A 23,792-nucleotide genomic window follows, 5' to 3' on the forward strand; every position below is an offset into this window, starting at 1 on the left:
AAACTCACAAGAAGATGCAATGGAAACCTGAACAGATGAGGAAGGGGGGTGGGGAGAGAAAGAGGTGTTGGTGTTGGGAGAGAGAAATGCTGCACTAAACCTTGGGGCCAAAGGCCACCCCTTGCTAGTTTACCACACAGGTGAGCTTAGGATACCCTCCTCCTCTGATGAGAAGACACCTTCAGAACAGGCCCAATGTTCCTTTCTCCATCATAGTCATAGAATAGTAGAGTTGGAATGGAAGGGGCCTCTAAGGCCATCAAGTCCAACCCCCTGCTCAATGCAGGAATCCACCCTAAAGCATCCCTGACAGATGGTTGTCCAGCTGCCTCTTGAAAGCCTCTAGGGTGGGAGAGCCCACCACTTCCCTAGGTAACTGATTCCATTGTCGTACTGCTCTAACAGTCAGGAAGTTTTTTCTGATGTCCAGCTGGAATCTGGCTTCCTGTAACTTGAGCCCGTTATTCCGTGTCCTGCACTCTGGGAGGATGGAGAAGAGATCCTGGCCCTCCTCTGTGTGACAACCTTTTAAGTATTTGAAGAGTGCTCTCATGTCTCCCCTCCATCTTCTCTTCTCCAGGCTAAACATGCCCAGTTCTTTCAGTCTCTCTTCATAGGGCTTTGTTTCCAGACCCCTGATCATCCTCACTGCCCTCCTCTGAACACGCTCCAGTGGAGGAGGGTATCCCAGAGCAGAGGGTTCCAAAGCTAACCTACAGTGCCGATGGGGAACTTTGCTGCCTTCCAGACTTAAGAAGGTCGGCGTTCCTGAGGTTCCTACCTCCCATTCTGTAGTGACTAATGAATGAAGAAGCAGAAGGCGAGGTGCCGGCCATACAAACCTCTACCAATGAGGCTTGCCTTTTAGAAGGGGGTGGATGGCGACAGGGTTGCTCATGCCCCGTGCAAGCCCTGTCGCTACAGGGAAGGGTTTTTCCTCCCACCAGAAGGCATAACGTTTGCTGATTCTCATGGCGCTCCTTGTTGGAGCAAGTGGGAGGAGCCATCTGCTCCAGAAGTCCCTCTGTCCACCGATGGAGAACTTCAGTTTCACGTCGAGGTGCCTTTACTCATCTCTTGTACTTGATCCTGAAACATTTAGTGCTTGCATATTTTAAAAAACAAATTTCCGCATTCAAATCCAAACTCCTCATTGCAGCTTGTCTGCTAGTCCTGTCTGTGACAATTAGACTTTTCTGAATTATTCCGGTGCATAGCCCCACTTCCGAGAACGAGGGAATCGCATCACTTTGAACGGGGATTTTTGTTAGCTAATCTCCGGAAAAGCGAGGCTGAAGCGCTACCGATTGGTGAATAATGCATGAGTCAATTGTCTTACAGATTCAAGGCATGCATCACGGAAAAGAAGGAAAAGGTTTGGCTTACCCATAATATTTGTACAAACAAGAGCTCGACCAGTCAAGACTTCCTGTGGAACTCAACTATCACAGCAGTGTAAAAGGAGCCGTGCACATTACACTCACACAATAAGTCTCTCCGGCTATCGAGGAAACCCAGAGAGCCACTTCTGGATCTGGGTGTTCCCTGGCCCATAATGCCTTGCGCCTCCTGCTTGTGCAATTCACTCTCAGCAAGCTACATGGTGTACCCAGGAACAGGCTGCATTGCACAGACAGATGAAATCTTGCCTGCACAGGCAGGCCTTTTCCTTATCTTGCTCAGAGGACCCACTTGACAGCATAGAATCATAGAACAGCAGAGTTGGAAGGGTCCTCTAAGGCCATCGAGTCCAACCCCCTGCTCAATGCAGGAATCCACCTTAAAGCATCCCTGACAGGTAGCTGTCCAGCTGCCTCTTGAAGGCCTCCAGTGTGGGAGAGCCCACAACCTCCCTAGGTCATTGGTTCCATTGTCTGATGTCCAACTGGAATCTGGCTTCCTGTAACTTGAGCCCCTTATTCCACGTCCTGCACTCTGGGAGGATCGAGAAGAGATCCTGGCCCTCCTCTGTGTGACAACTTTTCATGTATTTGAAATGACTTGCTTGCACAGTGTTGACCAGCTCCTCCCTCACCCCACCCCACCCCCCGCCCCATAGCGCCAGCTGTGAGTGGGGAGGGCTTGGTCCCAGCCATGCAGGCTACAGCCTGCTCTAGATCTAGCCAAGGGGAAAGGCGACCTGCTGTTCTCCAGATGTTTGGACTCACAGAGTCCCTGACAATTTTCCATGCTGGCGGGGACTAACAGAAAGCGTAGTCCAAAACATACATAGGATACCAGGTCGTCTGCCCCGGTCTAGGCCATGTACCAAGGCCTACTCACAATATTTCAAATATTGGTGCCCACATTAATTAGAATTAAAATGAAGGGGGAGGGGTCACATATGCAAATGACAGGGACATTTTAGCTTTTTCTAAAATTGAAAACAATTTCTGAAAATCGTAGAATCATAGAATAGCAGAGTTGGGAGGGGCCTACAAGGCCATCGAGTCCAACCCCCTGCTCAATGCAGGAATCCGCCCTAAAGCATCCCTGACAGATGATTGTCCAGCTGCCTCTTGAAGGCCTCTAGTGTGGGAGAGCCCACCACCTCCCTAGGTAACTGATTCCATTGTTGTACTGCTCTAACAGTTAGGAAGTTTTTCCTGATGTCCAGCTGGAATCTGGCTTCCTTTAACTTGAGCCCGTTATTCCGTGTCCTGCACTCTGGGAGGATCGAGAATAATACAATGCATTATTCTTGCTAGCCATACAGCCAGATTTTTGCTAGTCAAGTCTCATAGTTATAATACCCTTGCTAACGATGCTTACCAGTTAGAGCATGGACTGGCTAGAATCAACTGAGAAAAGAAAATCCTCATTCATTTCTAAGAGCTTTATCACACCAGCGTTATACTGTGCAATCACTGCGAATTGCATGCAAAGGACTCCGAAGTGTTCCACCTTATAATCTGCTTTGATTGTGAAGTATTCCCATGCATCCTGCCTTAATTGTGCAATAAAGCCAAAAGATTCGCCCTATTTTGCCCCTACTTTTTGAGTGTATCTTCTGAGCCGCCGCTGGGGCGCAGGAGCAGGATTTTAAAGGAATACTTACATCTGCGTAAGATTTAAAGAAAAGACACCAAGATTGGCGCAGTGATAGATATTAGGGAGAGCTTTAAGCATACCAAATTCGAATCGGATTGGGTCACCCATTGATTTTTTATGATTTTTTTTACATTTCCCCCCTTAAACTCACTTCCTGGTATGCAAAGGATCGCTGTCGCCCGGTAGCAAAAAGAACAACCGCGAAAGCTTAGCGCTACGGGGAGAATCCAAGGGAAGCAGGGATGTGGGATGAAGCTCTATATCTCTGTGGGTAGTTTTGGCCTAGACATACCCCCTCTTGCTCCTCCTAACTCAGAGTTCTGGTGAGGCTAAACTGCCCTTCTGAGCTCCTTGCAGAAAGGATGAGAGTCATAATTTCAGTCTGTGACTTCCAGTAGGCTGAAATTTAGGAGGTTTTGGGGGGAGGGGTGGAAGAGGTTTGGGGGAAAGGAGTTGTTCAATATACCATCGCTTAGAAAACAGTAAGCTGTACGTTGGAACAACACTCACGGGCTTGGTCCAATCGGGTACACATTGCTATTACACATCCTTACCTGGGAGTAAGTCTTATTGAACTCAATTGGACTTACTTCTGAGTAGACCTGCATAGGATTGCAATGTTATGCACTGTTAGTCAGATTCAGATCTCCAGTGTTATTTACACTGTCAGCTCTCAAAAATGCCTTTTGGAATTTTACAGTGAACGGACAAGGCAGGCCTTGCGCATGACCGATACTGCATCAAACATTAACCTAGTACCTAGTCTCCCTAGGGTGACCGTATGGAAAGGAGGACAGGACCCCTGTATCCTTAACAGTTGTATAGAAGAGGGAATTTCACCAGGTGCTGCATGCATACAAATGACACCTGCTGAAACTTTTTAAAATATTATTATTATTATTATTATTATTATTATTATTATTATTATTATCAATGTACATGGTGCTGTACATAGTAAAAGAATAAAACAGCAACACCTTATTACATTCTAATAAAATCATAATAAAATAATAAGGGAAAAGAATGCACCAGATAGGCACAGGGGACAATAAAACGAACAGTGTGAAAGAAAGAACAAAGTCAAGTTCTAACAGCTGTAGAAAAAAGAAAAGTTTTCAATTGAGATTTAAAAGCAGAAATTGAACTCATGTTCTGCAAATGCTCTGGAAGAGAATTCCAGGCAAAAGGGGCAGTGATAGAAAATGGACAAAGCCGAGCAAGAGAAGTAGAGACCCTTGGGCAGGTAAGAATGGTTAAAGATACAGGAGCCCGGTCCTCCTTTCCATATGGCCACCCTACATTAGATACTTCTTTCCTGACCTTACATTTTTCAGCATAAGAAAAGAAAGCCTTAAATTTGACTGCATTCTGCAGGGCTTGAAGGATTACGTGCGGTTTTGTAGCTGTGAAAAAAGAAATCTTCTTCTAGCTGTATGTGGATTAAACTCCTAGCTAGGACCCAGTACTGAGACTTGCTTGAAGGTACAAACTCAGTTGAACTGAGAAAAAGCAGATTCCTCAGGTGCAATTTGTTACAGCTGGGACGGGCATCGATTACCTAGTCTTATTCCACCCCAATTCCCAGACGAGATTTCTTTTTTTAAAAAAAAATGTAATGCAAAGATTGAATGCATATATGCATGAAATTGTTTTGTTTTTGTTTTAAAGAGACACAGATATGTTTAAGAAGCTGAGCAGCCTATTGGATGCCTGAGCAATGGGGGGGTGGCAAGATTGAGCTATCTCAGGCCTCAGCTAGACCTACCGGTTTAGCGTGACGGAGGGGTGAAGATCTCACAATATTTTTATCGTGAGATTTCCCCTTCTGTTTACACGCAGTTCGCAATGCCCTCAAAGTAAGAGGACGTCGTGCCCGCCATTTTGGTTTTGTTTTAAAGAGGAAGGAGTGCACGAGTGCTCGTGCGCAAAAGGTGAGTGTTGTTGTGTTTTTTTTAAAAAAAATCCTGCTCCACCCCACCCCACCCCCGACGGGCGCAGAGCTCCTGAGGAGCTCCGTGCGCAGGTCCCAGCTCCTCACGAGTAACCACGAGGCGCTGGGACAAACCGTGACGCCCGCCTACACGTTCCACCGTCTCGGGGTCAGCCTGAGGCTGCGGAAAAAGCGGCCCTAAAGTGTAGGGTCATATCCTGGGGAAATGCAGGGATCTTCCCTCTCTGATCCCAGGATCCCCTGTGCGTTATGTCTAGCTATGGCCTCCCTCTCCAGTCCAGCATTCTACTCGCTGGTGTAGATGTACGTCCCATCAACTACTTACTGCCCACGTGGGTGAAGAGGCTGCTGCGCCCATGCAAAACCCACTACATCTGCCTGCTTTTAAGCTGCACGGTGCTTCCTGTCACCCCTGGGCCCACACTAGCCCCCCGAGCTAACTAGGGGCTGCCAGAGTCCACGCTCATGTTCGTTACCTCAGTTGCATATATGCATTGCTCCATCTGGTCTGGGATGGTGTAGATAGGGTGGTAGGTTCCTTCTTTGGGATATCCAGCAGGAGCAGAGGACCGGAGGGGCTCAGATCTTTTACTACAGCGGAGGAAGAAAGAAAGAAGGAAAGTGTTAAGATGAGTGGAGGAGTCAGGTTTGTTGTCCAGATCTGCGCCCGAGAGAGCTGGCTGTGCTTACTCATCGGGGAGTTGAAGACGTCTGCACAACACAACCATCACCGCAAAAAGGTCTTGGCGCAAGGCAGCAGTGGACCGTAGCTTGGTTACGGTGGGTTTCCCAACTAGGATATCCGAAATAAGAAACTGCCTTGTTTAAGTCAGACCAAGATGCCTCCAGGACACAGCTGTGCAGACCTCAGGCTTCTGCTTTGTTTTGTACTAGAACTTCAAGGACCACCAACCGGAGGCAGATGCAAAATGGAGGTCTGCAGGGCTGGGTGGGTTCTGTACGTTAGAATCGAGGACCAGGGTGCTGCTCAGCAAATGCTTAATCCAATGCCTTGGTTTTTCATTACCATCCTGAGCTCACGGCCCTTTCTCACACAGAGATCCACACCTGGATTCCTCCCACCTTTCCTTCAACAAAGCAGCCTAATTTGGGTGTGTGTGCAGGGGGGGGAACCTCTTTTTGTTGCTGCTGTTGTTAAATCACTGGGAGCCAGAAATTCTTGTTGATCTGCAAATTGTCCTGAGATTTACAGGTAATTTACAGGTAATTTGTGAACTGGCCAGAGAGCTTCGGCTATTGGGCAGTATAAAAATGTAATATATAAATAAATAAATAAATAAATAAATAAATCTACTTTCTGCCCACCCCTGCCTAAGAAACTCACAATCAGGGCATAGGTGGGAAGGCCTGCAACCAGTAAGAGGTTGCGTTCAGCTGTTGTGACTAATAATAATTCTCTTCATCACACCAGTTAAAGCTGCAGGAGCTCTGCCCTCTTTTAAATCTGGTCACTCTAGTATAGCTCCTGCAGCTTTAACTGTTGTCATGAAGAGGGAATTTCACCAGGTTCTCCATGTATACAAATGATACCTGCTGAAATTCCTTCTTCTATGCAACTGTTAAAGATACAGGAGCCCTGTCTTCCTTTTCATAAGGTCACCCTATTTCAGGTGTATTCATTACCCTGGATATATACAAATTCATGTATGTATTTTTTTAAAAAATGTAACTCCTCTCAAAAGGAATTTGATTTTGCATTTGTTAATTGAAAAGCACTGACTTCTCATGAACAGCAACAAAGGCTCCAATTACGATCATTTTGAGTTGGGATCAGTTTTACTCTTCCTGAAGTCGCCTTCAATTAACCCCGTCACTCAGAGAAATTGTAGCATTTTCGTTGATATGGGTGGTGAGTTGGAAAGAAACTGAACTAATCAATTATCAGTTTGAGATTGAGAGTAATTCCTGTTTAACATTCCTCTTATGGAATATAGCTGGACAGGCCAATAAAACTGTTAATGAGGAAGCAGACAATAAGGAATGCAAAGAAGAATTCGGAGGAACATATCACTGTCGTACCTCTGGGTCTGGAGGATCAGCGTCCCCCCAAAGAGAGCTCTGAGCCCCAGAAGACATTGGTCACCTCACTCCAGGGAGGACCCTCAGGAAACCCTGATGTATCCCCCAGGCACAAGGATGTGGTCGCCCCATCAAACGTGACCTCCAAGAATGACTCACAAAATCTCTCCAGTCCCTGAGCCATGTACAAGCTTGAAGTTACAGAAATGAGCAGGGGCCTTTAAGGTTCCAGTCGGACCCAGCTGGAGGGGAAACTTCTGACACCTGAGCTGACTGGACCACTGATGGTTCTCCTGCTGCAAGTCCCTCCAGAGAACAGCAGCTCCTTCAGGAGGAACTATCCCAGCTTACATGGCGCTGTCCAAGGTGCTATTAGCACCTGCCCTGCTGTGCTCCTGTCAATGTGCCCTAACTGCTACCCAAAGGAGACCTTTGCCTTGCCAGTCACAGCGTCTTGCTACCAGAGCCTTCTTCAAGCACTTGATTGATTGGCTCCTTCCCCCAGGTCCAACTGCTCATGGCGATAAGACCCACAATAAAAACACCTTTTACAAATTCACAAGCAGGAAACCAGCTAGGGAGACAGCTGAACCTTTGCATGACAAGGGAGTTAGAGGAGGAGGAGGAGGAGGCTGGAGAAAAGCTGAATGAATTCTCTGCACCTGTGTTCACTGCAAAAGATGTAAGAACAAAAAGATGTAAGAAATTTGCAACTTATTACACAAATTCGGCAGTAACTGGGACCAATTTGGCGGTGATTTGCACAAATTGCTCAGAAATTTGCACAAATTGCTCAGAAATTTGCACAAATTGCTCAGAAATTTGCAGAAATTGCAGAAATTCCTGGGAAATCGGTTAATTGGACCCAGCTTGCTGCATATTGAGTCAGGCACCACAGCGGAAACCGAAACTAAGTCTGGCGGGGAGGGAGCCTAGGAAAACTTGTTGCACAGACAATAGTTTTGAGTTTACTTATGAGGTCAATTGAAAACAAAACCACTGTCCTGCTGGGATTGGGATTTCAAATATTGCCGCTTGCTAGGTATGGCTTTGGCTCAGAATCTTGGATGATGCGGGCAGCAGGAGCTGTTGCAGCTATGTCTAGCACCACATTTCCAGCCGTTAGTGCACTTGTTTCACAGACTACTGATGCTGATCAACAAGGTGTCGTCCAAGGAATGATAACAGGAATTGAGGACTCTGTAATGGCTTGGGACCAGTGCTATATGGTTTTATATTCTACATTTTCCATGTAGAATTGGATGAATTTTTTATGTGAACCGCCCAGAGAGCTCTGGCTATTGGGCAGTATAGAAATGTAATAAATAAATAAATAAATAAATAAACTCTGCCCCAGCAAACAGATTTCTTCGACAGACTTCCCCTTTGCTGTCTGCATCCTTGATCCGGACGCTGGCATCCATAACCCATATGCGATACCACACACAGTTCCTGGGGTTTTCAGATCCACAAAACAGGAAGGTGTATCGAGTCCCCCAGAGGTAAGACGTGAACTTATCCGTCTTACCTCTGGGAGATAAAAGGGCTTTCTCTGGTCTACCTCCTAGCCCCAAAAGGAGCAAAGACCAACTTTTTGGGAACCATCCAGGGAGCTTCGGCTATTGGGCGGCATAAAAATGCAATAAATAAATAAATAAATAAATAAATAAATAAATAAATGTGTGCTACTCCTAATGGTCTATCACCCCTAAAAATGGAATATGGCTCTTTATTCCTTTTTCATCCTGGCTCCTCCAGTCACCTCCCACTTTGACCACCCAAAGATGTTGTGCGTATTGCAACTGTCCAAGTGACCCTCGTGAGTATTTTACCTCTAAAAGTTTAGTAAATGTAGTTATTATTTTCAAGGACACACTCTACCGTTCCTTTTCGTCTCTTCTTATGTTCCTTTGATAAATATCTTCTTTTAGTTTGGGCCTGAGGTTTGAGTGTGAATTTCTGGTGATGGCAAAGAGGCCATTTCACTCCCCATCTTCCTAGCCACTTGGGTTCACCTACCTGTGTTTATCTATTTATTTGCACAAGAGGAAACCAGCTGCCTGCCCATAGTGATGGAACGTCTCAACTCATCACTACCTCAATCCGGCAGATAACTGGGATGTCGCTCAGTTGCCTCTTCCTCAGACAGAGGAACTAACTCTGAGGAGGGGCGGTGGACTTCTTTCTCGTGACATGGCTCCTCTCTCGTGACATGGCTCCTCTCTCGTGACATGGCTCCTCTCCCACTTGCCCACATTTGCCTCCCCACAGCCGAGCTTCTCCGCTGTTTTCGAAATACCAGCAGAGAAGAGGTACCAAACGAGACAGAAGCTGCCCACTTACTTCTCCAGCTTCTTGCAGACAGATTCGCGACTCTGATCCAACAGCTTCCTCTTGCAATTGAACTGGTCGCCATGGAATCTGCCATCTTTGTTGGACACCTTAAAGCGCCCCGGGGAAATGAGGAAGCTGTCCCGCTCCTTGAAGTTGTTGATGGTCGCCAGGTCGTTGCGGACGCTGCTTTTGACGGCCTTGTGGCCCTGCCTCATATGCCGAAGCACGGCCATGGCCGCGCAGGCCGCGAGCAGCAACGTCATGAGCCCCAGAGCAAAGGAAACCGCCAGAGCGACGGGGAAAGGGCCCTCGGCCACCCGCTGGCTGCTAACGGGGGTGGGGACCTGGACTTTGAACTCACAGCTGGAGCCCATGTAGCCGGCTGGACACTCGCAGACGTGGCCAGAGAAGTGTGTGTAGCAGGTGCCGCTGTTCAGGCAGGGGCTGGAGCCGCAGGCGTCCATACGGGCACTGCAGTCCTTGCCACCGTAGCCCAGGGTACAGGAACACGTGTAGCTGTTGGGGCCGTCGATGCACGTGCCCCCGTTGGCACACGGGTTGCCTGCGCAATCATCGATATTCAATTCGCAGCGAGAGCCGGCAAAACCAGGGCGACATTTGCAGATCATGCTACGGCCCAGATCCAGACAGTGGCCACCTGGAAAGGAAAGGAGAGAGACGCACAGAGGTTTGTCAGCAGATGACCAGTCTGGTTTTAAGCCATTCCTCTGTTTAGTCCTGATCGTCTGTGCCAAGTCAGCAGAGCAACCAGGCAGGAAGCTTTTGTAAATTGGAAAACGGATGCTGCTGCGTTTCTATGCCATGCCAAAGGTCTGGAGTAAGTTACAATTAAAGCAGAATACATCAGAGACTGAGGTGTTCCCATAAAGCATCTCAGCTCTGTAGCGTTAGGCGATGCTTTCAGCTCTAACTTACCTTCTTTGGGCTCGGCTCTGACCCACGTTGCAGGATTACTTATCCCAAGAGCTCTATTTTACCTTTGTGAAAAAATGTATTTCTCCTTGTTTAGCAGGGGTGCTATCAGGGCTGGGCCATGAGCAGCAGTCCAAAGCGAGCCAAAAGCCAAGGACCAGGAACCATGGGACAATAGTGAGGTCCAAAGTGTAAGTCAAAACCAAAAGATAAACACAAAGGCAGAGTCAAGAATCAAGTCAGGATGGAAGAACAACCAATGGTCTAGGAACACAGCAGAGGTCAGGAAGATCTCATGTTCAAGTAAGACAGCGAGCCCCCAAATATGTCCCGGTTGCCCAGGAGGTGCTAACGGCCAGCCTAGATAGACTCGGTCAGTCTAGGGCGTGAAGATGCGTCAGTGAAAAGCTGCCATCGGCCCAAATGGGAGAGGCTGAAAATAGAACCTCCCAAAACTCAGATAACGTGTATTCAGTTTGGTGCTCTGGCTTGTCAAATGTATGTGCCAGAAAATGCTTGAGGCATTGCCAGTTTGGGAAAACACTTTCTTGAGAAGGTTCTCTAATGTCGGAAGTACATCTTTTTCTCCGAGTACAGCTTCATTAAGTTTTTAAAGATCTACACAGATGTATATTTTCCTGTTTTTTCTTGATGAATAGGCCCACTGGAACACACCACAAGGAAGGCTGGGTTACTTCCTTAATTATGTCAGGATCTTTCATCCTTTCCAGCTCTACTTTGAGAAGAGAACGGGGATTCTGCAGGGTATTTCTAAGCTGTATGATCTGGCATCAAGGCTTTAGACAATGTCCACTAGATCACCTTTTGGTAGATGTTCAGGCTAGGATCTCAGCCTGTTTGTCTGACATCTCAGCCTGGATGCTTCAGCGTCGCTTAAAACTAAACATGGCAAAACAGTTTTGCTTGTCTTCCCTCCCAAACCGTCCCCTCGCTCTTCATTCATTGTTACTGTTAATAATGTCACACTTTATCCGGTGGAAGAAGCTCGTAGTCTTGGCTTCATTTTTGATTCTTCACTTTCTTTCTCCTCACATATCAAGGCTGTAGCCAAGTCCTGCCGTTTTTTCCTATATAACATTGCTAAGATCCGTCCGTCCTTATCTTCTGCTAAGACCCTTGTCCATGCATTGGTTATCTCCCGTTTGGACTTTTGTAATCTTCTTTTGACTGGTCTTCCTTATGCTCTGTTCTTTGACTGTTCTTAGTTCCTTCAAATTCTATTCAAATCCTGCCAATTCTTAAGAATTCTAGTAATAACAATTACAATAATAACAACCCTTAGTCCCTAGGATCTTATTTTCACTCACTCCTCACACAACTCCTGACAAGAAATCACACAGCTAAACAAATCTACCCTCCAAACCAGCCTTCCTCAACCTGGGGCGCTCCAGATGTGTTGGACTGCATCTCCCAGAATGCCCCAGCCAGCTGGCTGGGGCATTCTGGGAGTTGTAGTCCAACACATCTGGAGCGCCCCAGGTTGAGGAAGGCTGCTATATAACATTGCTAGGATCCATCCATTCTTATCTGAATCGTCTGCTAAGACCCTTGTCCATGCATTGGTTATCTCCCGTTTGGACTTTTGTAATCTTCTTTTGACTGGTCTTCCTTCTGCTCATCTCTCCTCTTTGGCCTCTCTTCACCATTCTGCAGCCAAGATTATTTTCTTGGCTCGTCGTTTTGACCATGTTTCTCCTTTGTTGAAATCTCTTCATTGGCTTCCAATCCCATATAGAATTCAGTATACGCTTCTTTTGCTGACATTCAAAGCGTGCCATGGCCTTGCACCTTCTTATCTTTCCTCTCTCATTCCACTCTACCACCCCCCTCATACCTTCCGTTCTTCAAATGTCATGTTGCTCTCCTGCCCAAGAGTCTCTACCGCTCTTGCCCGGCTTCGCCCGTTCTCTCTGGCTGCCCCGTTTGCTTGGAATGCTCTTCCAGAGCAACTACGTACCACGAGTTCCATTGTAGATTTTAAAACGTGTTTGAAAACTCATTTGTTTTCAATAGCTTTTGGTATTTTAGCTTGATTTACTGTTCTTATTACTATGATTATTCTCTTGTTTCTGCTTTGTGAACCCCTTCCCCCCCTTCATATGTTTTAATGTGATTTTAGATTGTAACCCTCTAGGCAGGGTGTCGCTGTTTTATTTGTATATTTTGTACAGCACCAAGTTCATTGTTGGTGCTATATAAATAAATAAATAAATAAATAAATAATAACAACATTTCCAAATATTTCTTCTATTTCTCCCACTGTTTACAGGAATCCCGTTCTGCCAGCTACTCCGCAGCAGAGGAAACCATTCTGATTATGACCTTGTATCCTATGATATGAAGAAAACCTGTTTCTCTTTGTAGCTTGCTTGTGTGGCAACCTATCCAAGGCCGCGTAGAATACAGCTGTCTGGCATGGCCTGGGGACTGCTGGAAAATAGGTAGGTGTCCTCTGGCACAACCGTGACATCCGTTCCTGCATCTATTTTGAAATGAATGGTTGCCTGACAAACAAAGTTCATCCTCCAGCACTATCGGTGTCTTTACAAAATATGAAGCCTAAGAAAAAATTGCTGTCCATTGCTGTGGTCACTTCTTGCACCATCTGGGAATGACACTGGATAGTAAAACGCCTTGCTTTTGAACACTTCTTGCACTGTGCTCTTCTCGTTGGGCAAAGCCCCGCAAAATGAAAAAGCAAAACCTTTTCCTCATCTTGTGCATCCTGTCTTAAAAATTGGGCTTCCCCCCCCCCCTTCAGTGTGCTTTGCAAATGGCCGGAGTTTTTTTTCCTGGCTTCTTTTGTGCTGCTTTTGCAGCGACACGAGGGGCGATTTGCTTCAGCTGCTTCTAACGTTTTGTAGAGCAGAGGCTGACCTCCTCCCAGTTACTCCCAAGATGCCTTTTGTTTCCTGATCTGGTTTTGGATCAATTCAGATCGCCTTGACATCTCCACGCCTTACGAATGGTCAAGCTCTCTATTCGTTGCATTCTTTCAGAAAAGCCTTTGTTGAAAATTTCAAGCCTCTCTCTCTCTCTCTTTTTCTGGTGTTTCTTCTTTTTATCGACTGATTCATACTGTTCAGCTTGTTCACATAAGGTCCTAGCAGCTGTGTTAAGTGCCACTTTTTGGTAGAAAGGAGGGGATACAAAATAAGAAAAGAAATAAATTGGCAGTTTTTTCCAGGCTTCAGAGCTCTTTGGTAGATGCAGGCCCTCTCATAACCTGCATTGTTCTTGGGAATGAAATGGGCCAAACCTTGACCAAAGCATAGAATCATAGTTGGAAGGAGCCTCTAAGGCAGCCTTCCTCAACCTGGGGCGCTCCAGATGTGTTGGACTACAACTCCCAGAATGCCCCAGGCTGGGGCATTCTGGGAGATGCAGTCCAACACATCTGGAGTGCCCCAGGTTGAGGAAGGCTGCTCTAAGGCCATCAAGTTCAACCCCCTGCTCCATGCAGGAATCCACCTTAAAGCATCCCTGACAACTGGCTGTCCACCTGCAGTCTCATAATTGTGCTTGTGGTCTTCTTCAGCAAAGGTGAAGGATTTATAAACACGGCTGTCATAAAAAGCGAACTCACCCTCACTATTTGTTCCTCCTCGTGGAGTTTTGTGGCCCATCTTTCTTTCCTTTCAGGGCCTGCTGCTAGATGATTGAAGCTGAAGGTTTCTAGCTCAGGAAACTGTGCACTTTCTTTGTTCTTTTAGGAACCCCCAATTTCTGACAGCACGTCAGGGAAGACTTAGGGCAGGAGCAGAAGATAGATCTTCAGGTATTTTTGACTTCAAATCCCAATAGTCAGGTATGTTGGGAGTTGAAGACTAAAACATCTGGATATCTACTTTCTGTCCACACCTGGCTTAGAAGACACACTAATCAGGAAACTAGACAAACATTTTATTGCCTCTGTTGAACGAGAACTGAACAGGCACAGGAAACTCTGGGATGCACATAAATACAACTGAATCCAGTGCCCACCTGGTGACTAAAGTATATATTGACACTATCCACACAACATATATCCCTCTGTGCCCAAATCACAGATTCCCCATATGCTGAGGCCTCCTCTCACTCATCTTCCTCTCCATTTCAGCCAACAGCACACACCCTTTCAGCCCCTAAGCTCTGCATTAGGCTCTCACAAAATAAATATTCCACTCCCCCGCCCCCCACGGGACCTGCATTTAACAATCAATGCACAAATACTGTCTTATCTGCCAACTAGCTCACTAGGTCTTCTGCAACAAATCTGTAAACCCTTTCAACAACAGAGAACAGGAGATGGTAGATAAGAGGTATGTTTAGACTACATAGACTGGTTATTATATATAGCTATTACTCATAATGGCTATGTGCTACCGCCAGTATCAGAGTCACTATATCTCTCAGTACCACTTCCTGGGGAACACGGGCAAGGGGGTGCTATTACACTCATGCCTTCCTCGAGGGTTTCCCATAGGCAGCTGGTTGGCCCCTGTGTGAACAGAATGCTGGACTAGACGGACCCTTGGTCTGATCCAGCCTCAGGGCTCTTATAATTCAACTACTCCGCTTCTGAAATCTCTTCATTGGCTTCCAATTCACTTCAGAATCCAATATAAACTTCTCCTGTTAACCTTCAAAGCTTTTCATGGTCTAGCTCCTTCCTATCTCTCCTCTCTCATCTCACACTATTGCCCCGCTCGTGCTCTTCGCTCCTCTGATGCCATGTTTCTCGCCTGCCCAAGGGCCTCTACTTCCCTTGCTCGGCTCCGTCCATTTTCTTCTGCTGCCGCCTGGAACGCTCTTCCAGAACATTTGAGAACTACAACTTCAATCGCAGCTTTTAAAGCTCAACTAAAAACTTTTCTTTTTCCTATAGCTTTTAAAACTTGATGTTGTTCAGACTTTATACTGTTAGTTTTACCCTACCCTGTGCCTGCTTACCCTACCCTGTGCCTGTTTGCATTCTCTTCCCCTCCTTATTGTTTTACTATGATTTTATTAGATTGTAAGCCTATGCGGCAGAGTCTTGCTATTTACTGTTTTACTCTGTACAGCACCATGTACATTGATGGTGCTATATAAATAAATAAATAATAATAATAATAATAACTACTTTATCCCTCTCGGAAGAACGATGAGAACCTAATTTTGTCATGAGACCTAGACTCAACATTCTTTCTAAAACCACCGTGCCATGGATGTCTGTGCATGTGCTAATAAGGTGGTAGTTTATGTCTTATTTGTATGTGTAAAAAACAAAATACTCCATTGCGATACTGAAAACTCAGATTAGCCTCCCCCATTAGGGAAATGAAAGATCCGAGAGGGGGAAAGGAACACTTACTGTTCAAACAGGGGTTGTTACTGCACCGGTCAATCTTTTTCTCACAATTGGAACCATGGTAGCTCGTTGGGCAGTGGCAAGTGTACCCGCCCATGCGTTTTTCAGCGCACGTCCCACCATTGAAACAAGGCCCGTCAGCACAGGTCATGGCACTGACTTCACAGTTCTTGCCGTAAAAACCTTGAGGACAGGTGCATTTGTAGTCATTCTCCAAGTCCTGCAAAGAAAAAGGGGAGGGGGGGAAAGGACCAACACCCAACTGATTAGGAGGGTTTTGTCTTGGACAGAAGTGATGGAGACACAGGTGGTCTCCTTTATAAGATCACCAGCAAGGCAAGATTAGCCTGGGCCCCGAGCAGATATAAATGTCTGTCTGCAACTCACCAGTTTGTTTTGGCATTGTCAAACTGATGCTTTCCTTCACTTTCCCCTCCACTCCCTTTTTGCATCTTGTCTTAGTTTGTAAGCCTGAGGGCAAAGCTTATTCAATGCGTATTGCTTTGGGAGACAATATTTGTCCAAAAAGCAAGATAAAAATATAAAAATAAATGCATTTCATTGGGGTTTGCAGAGATGTCTCCACTGATGAGTAGGGGACTGAATCCTACTGTGTTTCATCTTTTAATCTACTTCTGTTCTAAACACACAGTTGAAGGACTATGTTTCAAATGCTTTTCTCATTGTTGTTCCTTTTTTTAAAACAACCACCACCGGTCACTGTCAGATACTTTAAATAGTTTGTATTGCAGTCACATTCTTAATCAAGCTTCAAGCTAATCCACCGGAAACTTTCTTTGGCTTGGTCCAGCAGCTCCGCTCTTCAAAACCTTACCTTCAAATTGGCAATGCTTTTGCTGAAGTAATCTCAAGGAAACCTCCTAGTCTTGTAACTGACCTCTGTCATCTTTCATCACAGACCTTAACTTGCAGAAGAGTTGAGCTCTTGTGAGATCGAAGTAGTTCAACTCTTGCAGTGCTTAACTGCCAATGCTTTTGACTTCAAAAACCTCAACCTCAGAGGTCTCTAGATGATCCACACCCAAAGAAAAGCACACTATGGATCCCCTTTGTATGTAGCCGGGTCTATTGCTCAGACATCATATTGCAGCCCTATCGCCCAAAGAGGTCCACTTTGGCCATCCCTGGGTGCAGAGAGGGTGGCCAGGGTCACAGGGCTACCACAATACAGGTAGTCCTAGCTACCCAATCACATACCTCTTTAAAATGCAAGCCAGTCAACCCATGAGTTTCAAAAATCAACCTAAAATAGAGCCTACAGAAGCAAGGGTGTTGACTTCCCACTATAAACTATTTTTCTTGGCATGTTTGGGTCTGGATTTCATAGAGCAACATGCTTCCTTCGAAGAGCTCAGACACCAGCATTGCCTGGAGAAAAGCAGCCTCCAAAGCTCTGGATCCTCTGTAGAACTCATGGATTCCTTCCATGCAGGCAAGAATTCACAGACACTTTGCACCCCAGCCTTCTTCTTAAGTTCTATACACCTTCCATCTGTACTGTGCTATTTTAGAGGATAAAGGCCCTGCTTTATGCCAGTCAGAATAGGCAGCCTAAGCCATTAGCATCAGCTCTCTAGCACCTTCCAAAAGATACTAGGAATTACTTCTAGAGAGGGGCAGACCCCCGAGATGAATTTCTGGAGGGGGAAGGGGGGCTTAAGCCTAGCAGATGAAGGCTCTGCCTTAGAAGCCGCCCTAGTATTTTTTTTTAATGTATTAGGGTTAGGGGGAGATGCTGGCTGCAATTACATTCAGCAGCAAAGGAGAGGCATTCTGCACATGCCCAGAAACACTCTTGCACTTTCCATGTTACAGTGTCCTGGCATTCAAAGCAAGCCCTGGAAATCATTAACTGGAGATACCACACATTATGTAAAGTGACATTTATAAATATTTCTGATTGTGACTAAACCCCCCACCCCCACCCCAACTTGGGACTGTAGCAAGTCTTTGCTTCAAAAAGGTGTTGTGTGAACAGTTGGAAAGAGGGAGTTTCAAAGAGAGCCACAAGACAAGACAACCACAAGGATGTCACGCGAGCTTCCTAGGAGAGTCAGAAAGGACAGCTCCCATAAAAGAAATGATCTCTAGAGAGCTTGAGTGGCTTGCTGTTTTTCTGAAGAAGTTTCCCCAAATATAGAGGCTGGACAAGAGGCAGGGAGCTGAAAACTTTGCTCAACTCAAAGGGCTATGCCGCAAAAATGGGATTAGAAAAGCAACTTTAAACCAGGTTTGAACTCTCCCTTTCATGCCAGGTAACACATTGGCACACGTTATGCAAAAACAGAATCAAGAAGTTAGCAACCTTCCAAATATTTTGCTCACTTGCACCACAAAGGAAAGCCATTGCATGAAGAACCTTCAAATCCATTTCCCTCAAAAGTTGATAAAAGAGCCTAGTGTGTGCTTTCTTCACGAAGTATAGATTAAATCAGCTATTGGAAGGCTGAGTGTCTCTACATACACACACAGGAGTACTAGAACAAACCATGACGATATGAAGAGCAAGAGACACTACGTAGAGGTCCTTCTTCTCCTTACTGGTGTGGGCCCAAGTCACATTCACGTCTCTTTCTCTGAACGGAAATCTTTGTGGGAGGTTATGGAAATGGAGGTGAAAGCACCAAAGAGAGAATCCATGCACTCCCCATCCTCAGCCAGCATAGAATCATAGAATAGTAGCGTTGGAAGGGGCCTATAAGGCCATCTAGTCCAACCCCCTGCTCAATGCAGGAATCCACCCTAAAGCATCCCTGCCAGGTGGTTGTGCTGTAGCAAGGCAGTCCTGGAGACAAAGCCTAGGGCCTTTGGCGGAGAAGCAGCAGGTGGCTTCAGTGTTCAGACAACCATGAAGGCGCTATACAAGCAAAACAGAGCTCTAACCATGCACAGGCAGCAGTGGAGTGTAGGATGCCATCGTCAGCTGGGGCATCTCATGTACATCACCAGGGAATTGGGTACAGTGGAACAGCCATCCCAATTCCTGGGGTGGGGGGAAGCTAAGGGGTCCTCACTAAAGACAAGTGCAGGGGGGGGGGCGTTTTTTAAGCAAACTAATCTCTGCTGCATTTATAAAGTCATATCCAAGGATCCGGCAGTGTTTAGAGCTTCTAAGGGCGCAAATGCAATCTAGTTAAAAGCATGTCTCAAGGGCATTACTGGGGCTTACTTCTGTGTAAACGTGCACCATCTCAGCCTGGAAGTGTGTTTTTCCTGCCTCAGCAAGCCCTGGGAGTATTTTTTAAAAAAACATTTAGCTTTTAACCTGCACATACTTCAAATTCATCTTTGTGTCTTGAATGCTGTAGTTGTAGGTCAAGTTAAGGCAGGAGACCTGTATCAGAAGCACAAGGCCTCTGGCCTTCCAGCTCCACCCACCTTCCTCTAGCATGTGGCAAATGAGACCTGCCATAGCATTCTTTCATGGATGCCTGAACATTTTGTTAAATTCAATACAATGGAACTGCCCAATTCCTTCACCTACTTCTCTGAATTCTGACCATCTTCTCATCAGTCTTTATGGCCAGGCACTTAAAATGAGCAGAATTTTAACTTTTTTAAGCTTTCACTTCCAATTTAGTCCTTTGATAAAACTTGCTACTTCAGTCATCACAATCTAAATTTCTGTCTCAGCTGATAACGGCGCTTATTCTGGCTGTCCAGTTACTTCCTATCTGGACTCTTGCACTGTTCATTTCTTTAGCTTCTCATTTCCATTCTTCATCCAGAAGTATTTCTTCTTCGAACCCATCCTTCCAGCCATTTCTTTCCTCTCCTCCTCTTTCCACATCCTTTTTGAAATCGCTGCAAAATGTGCTTTTCTATTTACAGCCTTGCACACATTTGTCTCACCAAATTCCTTTTTATTCTGCCGCTTTCGATCTCCGCCCTTACCTGTAGTGTCCATTCTCTATTGTGGCAATTCCTCTGCATCCATTGCGTCATCATTCCACTTTAAGCACTTCTTCCGACTTACCTTTTCTTCCACGCATGAACTTTTCCCTTCTCCTCCCCCTCCCAGCTCAGCTCTGATTTTCATTTGCCCCTCACTATCCCTCCTGGTGTCTTCTTACACTATTGGATGATAGTCCTGTGATTCCAAACTATGGACAGACTGATATGTGAAGTATCTAGGTGCTACAGACACAAGTCATGGAGCAGAATTTAGCCAAGTGTCACTCCTCTAAGGTATAGTGTGGTGTAAAATTCTGTGAAATGGCCTGCCGGGGGAGATCCGCCAACTCAAAAGAGTCTTTCTGAATATAAAAAAGCAATAAAGACTTATCTCTTCTGGAAGGCCTACCAAGTCAAATTTTAAGATGTCTGGCTGTTATTTTAATAATGTATTAGTTTTTATATGTTTTAATCAGTTTTATGTATTTTATAGTGTTTTGTATTCTGTGCTGTTCCAGAGGGAGAGGCGGGAAATAAATATATTATTAAAATTAAAACATTTCACTCTGTATGATGTTATGAAAGCTGTATATGATGGATCATATATGCGTATGTATCACCTGATAACCAAACACTTTATTCATCATGAAAGATATCCTGGCTCCACTAAAAAGGACAAATTAATGTTTCTCGAAGACAGCCTTCCTCAACCTGGGGCGCTCCAGATGTGTTGGACTACAACTCCCAGAATGCCTCAGCCAGCTGGCTGGGGCATTCTGGGAGTTGTAGTCCAACACATCTGGAGCACCCCAGGTTGAGGAAGGCTGCTCTAAAAGAATATTAGCCTGCATCTGAGAGGGACGTATATTTTTTAGAGCAAAAGGAGTATGCGAACAGGGGGTGTTGAGCCCTTTCTTGCCTGTTTCTTGGCTTCTCAGCACAACTCCCCTGGCACTTTTCTCCTCAGCTAAGCTCCAACTCTAGAAGACAGCTCTATGATTCTATAAGCATGCTTTAGGGTGGATTCCTGCATTGAGCAGGGGGTTGGACTTGATGGCCTTATAGGCCCCTTCCAACTCTACTATTCTATGATTCTACGAGGGAGAAAAGTACCACGTTAGGAGGGGCAGACTACAGAGAGATACGTGTCCAGGGCAGAAACATCAGTTGCCATCGCTTGGATATCCCTTTTTGCTCTAAAAAGCAACTGCTTTGAACCTGTCTATACTAAGCAATGCTGCTGCTGCTGCTCCCATATTCTGGTCCTAGCTTGAAGCAACATGGACATTCAAGTCACCACTTCGTGGCCCACATTGGAGAACGAGCCCCACCTCGACGCAACTTTATACTCAATTAAAAAAAGAGGAAAAAAAATCATGTCCCTGGACCCGTAAAAGACCTCTTCCAAAGTGTGTTACATGGCTGCTGCTTCTCACCCCAGTTCCCAGATAGACAAACAGACGGGCTCCTTTATCTTTAATACCAGCGTAGAAGAAAGGCATCCAGAAACGGCAGCTTTTTACGCCTCCTCCCTTCTTCCGCTTTTACCCCAACGAAAGCAGGGGACACCAGCCGGAGGTGCCAGTGCCAGAAATCCAGCATTCTGACCAACACGCAGGACACCCTTATCCTCTGGACCTGGCATAGCACAGTTGCGCCTACAAATCACGATGTGCTCAATTCACACCTCATCCTTGGCAAACTCACCTGGTAGCCTTAATTAAGCCTCTCAGCCTCAGTTCCCTCAATCGCAATATAGGGATAGTTGAGAGCCAGTGTGGTGTAGTGGCTCAGGTGTTAAGACTGGGAGTCGGGAGATCCGGGTTCTAGTCCCCACTCCACCATGGAAACCCACTGGGTGACTTTGGGCCAGTCACAGACTCTCAGTCCAAGCTACCTCACAGGGTTGTTGTTGTGAGGATAACATGGAGAGGAGGATTATGTAAACCGCCTTGGGTTCCTTGGAGGAAGCACGGCAGGATATAAATGCAATAAATAAATAATACCACCACCAAGATACATTACTGGGCTGTGGCGAGGATTTCAAGATCATGCGTATTAAATGCTTTTAACACTCTAAAGTGCTAAGTATTGCCATTACGCTTGGGCGGGAGGTGGAGAGACATCTTTGAATGGACTCAGTGCCATATCACAAACTGATTCTGAAGTACCCCACAAACTCCTTCATTTCCACAGTGTCTTGCCATACCGAGTGAGGAATCTCTGTAACTATTGTTTGGGAAACGGAAGCTCAAAGGCCCACGGGGCGCACAGGCCCAGGCACATGGGTCTGCGAGCAACATCTGTAGCAAGGGGCTGCCTGTAAAATGCTCAACAGGAGAAGCCACTTGGAATTGGACCGCAGGCAAAATTGGTGTCAACGGTTCGAGGTCTCCCAGTAGGTGGCATCCTTCGCTAAAACAAACCACCCTTATCTTCAGTGGGAAGAGATTGGCAACTCATACATTGCAGCGATTTTTAAGATTTCACAGACAGCAACTCTCATGGGTATATGTTGGCGGGCAGGAGGGCTAGCAAACTGCTCCGTGGGCTAATACCTGTGGGCTTTTAAGGCTGGTCTAAAAGCGCATGCCAAAACATTTGCCCCCATCCCCAGATACAACTTAAGGGTTTAAGCGTTCGATCAACACCCCTTTTTACTCTAGACCAGCCTTCCTCAACCTGGGGCACTCCAGATGTGTTGGACTGCATCTGGAGCGCCCCAGGTTGCTGCTCTAGACGAAGAGATCTAGAGTAACGCACTAGCAGGCATCTGAAAAACGCTGGATGCCATAACATGCAGGCCTCGCAGAGGGGGAGATGGAAGCGGTGGCGATGGGGACCCTCACAGCCACACGCAACTCCTCCCCAACAAAAGAGCAGCTGTTGACGGCACCTGCCTTGAAGCCTTCCCCCGCCCCGAACCTGCCCCAACGCTCTTTACAGCTCGCAAGACAATAGCAGCTGGAAGGCCCATTGGGGTTCCCACACTCCCCCGTTTAGCACCTCAGTGCTAAATTAAAAATGCAGGAAGCAGCCGAGGCCTTCTGCTGGGCGCACTAAGCAGCCTGCAAGCAGCCTATGAACGCCACACAAGCTGCACAGAGAAAGGGAGGGTGGAGAGAAAAGGGAGAATCAAAGTTTCGCATGAGTGTGATACTTCAGAAATAATCCCGAACGTTTAACGTTTGAATTTTGAACGCCAAGTTGTGTAGGCTTTCAAGAGGCAGCTGGACAACCCTCTGTCAGGGATGCTTTAGGGTGGATTCCTGCATTGAGCAGGGGGTTGGACTTGATGGCCTTGTAGGCCCCTTCCAACTCTGCTATTCTATGATTCTAGGACACAAAAACTAATCTTGCGAATAGCTAGGGCATCACTGCCTTGTGTCCCATGGAACCTGGGGGTTCCTGAGCAGCTTATCAGGGGGATGTCTGAAGGTTGTTCATAGAATCACAGTTGGAAGGGGCCTCTAAGGCCATTGAGTCAATCCCTTGCTTAATGCAGGAATTCCCCTTAAAGCATCCCTGACAGACAGCTGTCCAGCCGCCTCAAGGGAGAGGCCACAACCTCCCTAGGTCACTGGTTCTGTTGTCGTACTGCTCGAACAGTCAGGAAGTTTCCCCTCCTAGTTGTCACTGCAGCACAGAGCTTACCAGCCTTCCTCAACCAAGAGTCTTCCAGACATGCTGAACCTCTCAGAGGTCATGTCACACATTTCTCCCACTGATGGTATTCCCCAGAAGGGCCTCCTCTGCAGAGACATTTTCAACACCCGTACGTAAAGGCACATGTCTAGTTTGGTTTGTGCTGCTGAACAGGTCTTATGGGGCTTTCCCCCCTTGCTTAAGGTCCCTCTTCAAAACCTGCCTTTCATGCCAAACGTGAACCCTCACTCTCCATTCCTCACAAGCTACAGAAACTAAATCTAGGTCCACGAAATGGCATTCGTGCACGTTCTCCTCCGGTTATCCAGGCCTCCCTAGCACCTTGGGGGCAGAAGCCACATGTGCTACTCCAGAGCAGTGCTAAACTCATCCCCTGTGCTTAGACACACAGACTCCATCAGGACCTTCTGAGCAGGCCAGCTAGGATTAACACTAGCAAAATTTACAGACAACGAAGAAAATGGATAAGCGGCCAGAGAGCTGCCACGGATGGGTTTTCACACTGAAAAAGGCCACAGGAAATAGAAGCCCACCCGAGACCTCCTCACC

At 46.3% G+C, this 23,792-nt stretch overlaps 1 protein-coding gene across 1 annotated transcript in view; it reads right to left on the bottom strand.

The window, feature by feature from the left end:
• DLL3 (delta like canonical Notch ligand 3) overlaps nucleotides 1-23,792 on the bottom strand; it is a 44,597-nt gene that overhangs the window by 2,394 nt on the left and 18,411 nt on the right. Inside the window, exons 6-8 of the mRNA XM_063139771.1 lie at nucleotides 15,666-15,882; nucleotides 9,386-10,034; nucleotides 5,479-5,593 (exon numbers count right to left, since the gene is read on the bottom strand). Of these exons, the coding sequence (XP_062995841.1) occupies nucleotides 5,479-5,593; nucleotides 9,386-10,034; nucleotides 15,666-15,882 (981 nt within the window). The remainder of the gene's footprint in view (nucleotides 1-5,478; nucleotides 5,594-9,385; nucleotides 10,035-15,665; nucleotides 15,883-23,792) is intronic.

The sequence above is a fragment of the Elgaria multicarinata genome, chromosome 13 (assembly GCF_023053635.1).
Source record: "Elgaria multicarinata webbii isolate HBS135686 ecotype San Diego chromosome 13, rElgMul1.1.pri, whole genome shotgun sequence".
Lineage (NCBI taxonomy): Eukaryota > Metazoa > Chordata > Lepidosauria > Squamata > Anguidae > Elgaria > Elgaria multicarinata.